This window comes from Atta cephalotes (genome assembly GCF_000143395.1).
Source record: "Atta cephalotes unplaced genomic scaffold scaffold00021, whole genome shotgun sequence".
Lineage (NCBI taxonomy): Eukaryota > Metazoa > Arthropoda > Insecta > Hymenoptera > Formicidae > Atta > Atta cephalotes.
In genome coordinates this window covers 757,075-762,730 of record NW_012130085.1, presented here as the reverse complement: position 1 = coordinate 762,730, position 5,656 = coordinate 757,075, and the positions used below count along the sequence as shown (strand labels likewise).

Genomic DNA, 5,656 nt, shown 5'->3' with positions numbered 1-5,656 from the left:
CTCTCTTCTTCTCCCTCCCCTCCCTCCTCTCTCTCTCTCTCTCTCTCTCTCTCTCTCTCTCTTTTTTTCTCTTAACTCTGACAAGAGTCAAAATTTATAAAGGAAGCAAGAATAATTTTGCTTTTTTTTTGCAAATATCTAAATTTAACAAGCAAAAACAACTTCATCATAGTTTCATCATTCTATTAATTTATATTTGTATTCTTCTTTATTATCTATTTATTACAATCATAAAACGTTTGTAAGAAAGTTATTAAATCACTCTAATAAAGAATTTTTAGTATGACTTATAAAAAAATAATCTTAAAATGTAAAAATTGTATAGATAATGAATGTATCTTACAAGAGTAATAAAATATTTATGTTTATGTTGATGCATAAGCCAATCCATAATTCATTTTTAATTTAAGATCAACTTAAGCAATATCTTAAGATATTAATATGTTTTATGATTGGTAAGACCAATCACAAAGCATATTAGATGATGATATTAAAGATAAGAACCAACTATGAATACTGAACTAAAATAACTTCTTTTCTCCAATTTCTCCAATTTCTTTCTTTCTCTCAATTGCCGATTTCACAGATCAGTTCTTAAAATGTAGTGTTGAACGTTTTTTAAAACAATTTTAGTATTACGTAAGAACCGCGCACGGATTGCGTGTGAAACTTAAATCTCGAGCGTCAGATGTATCCAGGCAGGTCTCGAAATCAGTGAAATCGCCTCGCATCTCGATGTAATCACCTTACATCGATGTGTTGTCTAATGGTAGCATAAGATGGATGCAACAAAATTGTAGAAACCGGTGCAACGCACACGCTTGGCAAAAGTGGACATTGCGGCGTGAGAGTGAAAATCATTGATATAAAAAAATATATATATACGATTTATACATATCATCAAACGCAATAGTATGTGGATTATTCAGCCAAAATTTTTATTATTTTTTGACGAGCTATTCAATACTATATTTCATTTGACATTTGGGACCTTCATGATTTTAAGTAATTTCAACTCGTAAAATTCGCTATCGATAAAAAATGTAAGCAACACGACAATTGTCGTAAATATTAAAATTCTAGTGTATCTATCGCATTATAATCTAAACTTGGCAAAATTAAAATGATTTTTATAAATTTAAAGAAATCTTTCTATTATATATAGATATCTATAGTTGTACATATATAAATATAAAACTTCTATAATAAAATTTTCTAAACTATTTTTCCAAAGACACGAAAATAATCGTAAATTATTATGCAAAACCATTTAAAAATTCTGCATCACGTTCAAGAATTATTAAGGCATATCTGTAACACAAGGTTTTCGCTGAAAAATATTATGTATTTCTATTATGTATTTTCAAGGTGAGGAAAAAACGCACGTCATGTACCCATGTAATGTACGATATGATAAATCTTTGTCGAGTTAATGCTTCGAACGTGCTTTCGGCGATTTAAGGATGACATTCTATTCAGGAAATGATTTCGTGTAAGAATAGCTTCTATAGTTGGCAGCTCTCAGATTTTATTCAGGTTATTAGGTTTTGCCAACGTGTTCAGATAGTTATTCTAAGCAAAAGAATTCATCAATGTCTATTTCGAATAATAAAAAGATTTATATATACTATAAATTTTCGATTTCAAATGCATTTACTGAAATAATGGATCACAGCATTAGAGAACAATTTAAATAATATGTGAATGAGAGGATCTGTGAATAAGAGGACAACATTCTACTAAGGTCTGTGTAGTAATTGTAATGTTAATATGATTCTATTTCAATAAATTAAATGACTATTATATGATTATAAATTAGAGAATTTTCATTATTGGGCTTTGTAAAATAAAATACTCATATTTTGGGAACAAATTAACTTATGATGTATATGAATTCTTTTAGAATGACATTCGGAATACATTGGCAAAACTTGTTTGTCCGTGACAAAATAAAAATCTTATACATAAATTTTATCCAAAGTTTATCAGAGAAAAAAATAGGAAGGCACTGAATATTCTAAAACTTATAACGATACCGTTGTTCAGCAGCTTTTTTATTATTTATTATATCTGCGTAACATAATATAATGATAATAACTTAAGAGTTATAAGCTAGGCTTACTGGTTATTATTTTTAAGAATATTATTGCAGAGAAGCGTAAAAAATAGAAAAGTCATCTAATTCCAGAACATTCCTTTGGAAAAATTGCAAACTCTAAAGTGACCTAAGGGCAGAGTGGACAAAATTTCATATTTTTTAGATAAAGTCCACATCAGTGCAATGATACAAAACGATATTTTTCGGCAAAATACAAATTGGTCTTTTTTATTAAAAGCAATAAAGTAAATAAAAATTTTATTATTCTGATTCAATATTCTAATATGACTATTCTAAGCATCAATGGAGTATTTTCCAATTCAAACTTTATAAAATAAAACCTTTATAAAAAAAATGGATTAGAAATCGATGTAATAATAAATTAATTAGTTTTTGTCACAGATATTGAATAGTAAACCAGATCTACATGAATACAAATTTTTTAATTTGTTGCTATTAGGTATAATTTCTTATGAAACTAAAAATTAATATAAAATTTAATAATATAAAATATATAAAATTTAATAATATTTATATGCAAAATTTATGTTTCAAAAATATATTTCACATAATTTCAATTAAAAAAGGAAACATTTTATTAGATGTTTTATCACTATTGATTTGTTTCGTTTTCCTTTAAACTATCTCTCGTTCATAATTAATATATGATTTATTATTAATTGAAGCAACAATTTATTTTTGCATAAAGTAAAGCAATAAAATAAATATATTTTTTATTAAATTTTTATAATTTTTGCCGATTTATTCCATTGAATAAAGTCTGGAATGGTAAAATTAGGAATTATCATAGCTTTTTTACCCAATGGATTTTTCCAACCAACCCTATCTCAGGAAAATCTAAAATAGTAATATTGATTGAAGAAGATGCTTATGTAGTTGTGTTTTCATAATAGAAAAAGTGCCTGTCATTCATAATAGAATGAAGTTTTAGCGTGTTAATGTCGACATGTTCTCGGCAATTTAAGGATGGCATTTCAAAATGAGCAAACGGTGCTACCACCAACAACGCATAATCGATGCTTCGTGGGTTGAGTGCATAACGGTTCGCACTATTCAATTAACATATTTATCGTTTTCACAGTCGCGTATATGATGCGCCAATAAGGCGATCGTAGAGTGATTGGTCAGCCGGTTAGCCATGTTAAGAATGGACAAGCAGATGGAGTAGTCACGAGCTCCGTTAATTTTATTATTATATTACTTTTGTGTCAAATTTCTATTTGTAAACGTTACTGCAGAATCAAACAATACGATAAAAAATGTATATTATATTGTATATTATATTATATTTAATGTAATTATTTATTGATTGAATTTATTTATTGTTTAGTTAATTAATAATTCTTATAATAAATATCGACGTACAAAAAATGAAAGAGATCATAAAAGGAAATTTTGTCTCAAAAATAATTGATTTATATAATTCTTATTTTAATTTTTAAAAATCTTATTGCACCTCATGCTTTTAAAACATATTATATGGGCAACATAATTTCATTAACAATTGACGAATTACTAGATTATGTATATATTCTGTAAAAAATATTGAATGCATTCTTCTTGAAATAATGTTTTTGCCCAAGCAAGACAAAATATCAAAATAATATTAAAATGAATTTATTGATTGAAAAGTTATTTTTAGTCAATCATTTTGAAGATCTTGATACCGTTATGATGACTTGAGTTTTATTTGGGTCCTGCCTCATAATCCAAATTTTTACAGTAATTCATGATAAAAGTACAGAGATATTATTTTTTATTACAATCATTTTTTATTACAATTAAATTTTTATTACAATGTAAAACAAAAGATATTACAATCCAATAAAAACTGAGTTAACTTCGCGTTGTTGTTATCTTTAAATTTATGTCTATTAATTTCTATTCTCACATTACACCATAAATTTCTTACTTCGCAATACCGAGTTTCCTACGTTGATTTCACTGTATAGAGTGCATCGTCTTCTTCGAAAAAAAGAGGAAACCGATCGATAAAGATCGTGGCAATGTAAGGCACGCGCGAAGCAGGTGCTACATTATCTGCCTCGTGTTGCGATACGCACGTTACATGTTCATACTCTTGCAGAGAATGCAGGATGCATTACATGCACGCGCCACGAAAAACAAAGCTCGCAGTAACCACATAGCAGATTTATAACCTATAAGAAGAACCACTTTACGATCTATTCGCTTCAGTAACAGTGATTTCTTAATAAAAATCATGAATGTAATTGCCAGTGAAATAATTTTTAATTCTGAATCTAATTATCTAATTATAATTAAAATAATTAAAAAAATATATTAAAATAATAAAAAAATATATTAAAAAATTGTTTAATTTTTAAACAAAAAATTATTCGCATTTTTATAATATCAACAAGCAACTCAATCCAAATTCGATTAAATCTAATTTTATTGTTATTGAAAGCGAGAGATTGTGAGAAAATACGTCAAAGAATGTTTTGTTACGAATTCTGTTACATCAGTTATATAACATAATTTTTTTAACGCATTAACTGTAAATAAAAGTCTAAATTATAGATTAGATCGTCCACGGAAACCGTTGGTCGTGTTATCGAAATAAACGTTGCAAACAGTAACTGTTCGTTATATCCGTCTAATGTAGGTTGCTGCTGGCATCATCGTAATTGTTAAGTCGTAAACCGGGGCAGAACTTGAAGCCGAGGTTTGCTTGATTTGAAAAATACTTCATCCTACCGGCATTTATATATGATCGCCATCAACGTATGCAGCCACATGGATAGCAAATTGATTAGAGACCGACAACCAGCCATATCTTACGATGTAGAAAAATGGATTACTAAGCTACGAATTATTGCGGGCAAAGTGTTATTAGAATTGCGAGAAATGGTAAAAAATCGTGAAGATAATAGAATTTATAATTAATAGTTATAAAATTCTGCGTATATGTAATCATATTCCTTTCTTGTATTATTATAATTCTCCTCTTACAAAAATCTTTTGGACGTTTGAATAAATCATTTGAAATACAATAGTAAATAGCACGTGCCTTGAGTAAATGAGTTTATGTAGGACAATAGAATGGAGACAACGCGTCGGAATTGCATGGAAAGGATAAAAGTTATTCTGGTGTAAATATCAGGTCACCGCTACTTCACCGTTATTCTTAAAATGAAGTGATTGTAGTATTGTATCTATCATTTTACTTTGCTACCGTGACAAATACATTTAGTAATTACCAGTATTACTTTCAAATTTTGTTATTTGTGTGTAAAAGTCTATACTTGATGACAATAATTGACTATATGACAAAAGTGATAGCTTGCGATTACAATCCTTTCAAAGTATGTGAGGTTGAAACATTTTTATGCTCCAGCATTATGATTATATTTGGATCTAAATACTGTGTAAATATATAGATTACACAAATTTGGATAATTATTTTCTAATGCAAAATTCTTAAAATAAAAATTCATTATATTAAAAATATATGTACAATATATATATATGTGTGTGTGTGTGTGTGTGTGTGTGTGTGTGTGTGTGTGTGTGTGT

At 27.9% G+C, this 5,656-nt stretch overlaps 1 protein-coding gene across 1 annotated transcript in view; it reads right to left on the bottom strand.

Moving 5' to 3' along the window:
• Nucleotides 1-2,828, bottom strand: part of LOC105619330 — a gene marked incomplete at its 5' end in the record, with an annotated part of 26,387 nt that extends 23,559 nt beyond the window's left edge. Inside the window, 1 exon segment of the mRNA XM_012200849.1 lies at nucleotides 2,789-2,828. Within this exon segment, the coding sequence (XP_012056239.1) occupies nucleotides 2,789-2,828 (40 nt within the window).
• Nucleotides 2,829-5,656: the final 2,828 nt, after the last annotated feature.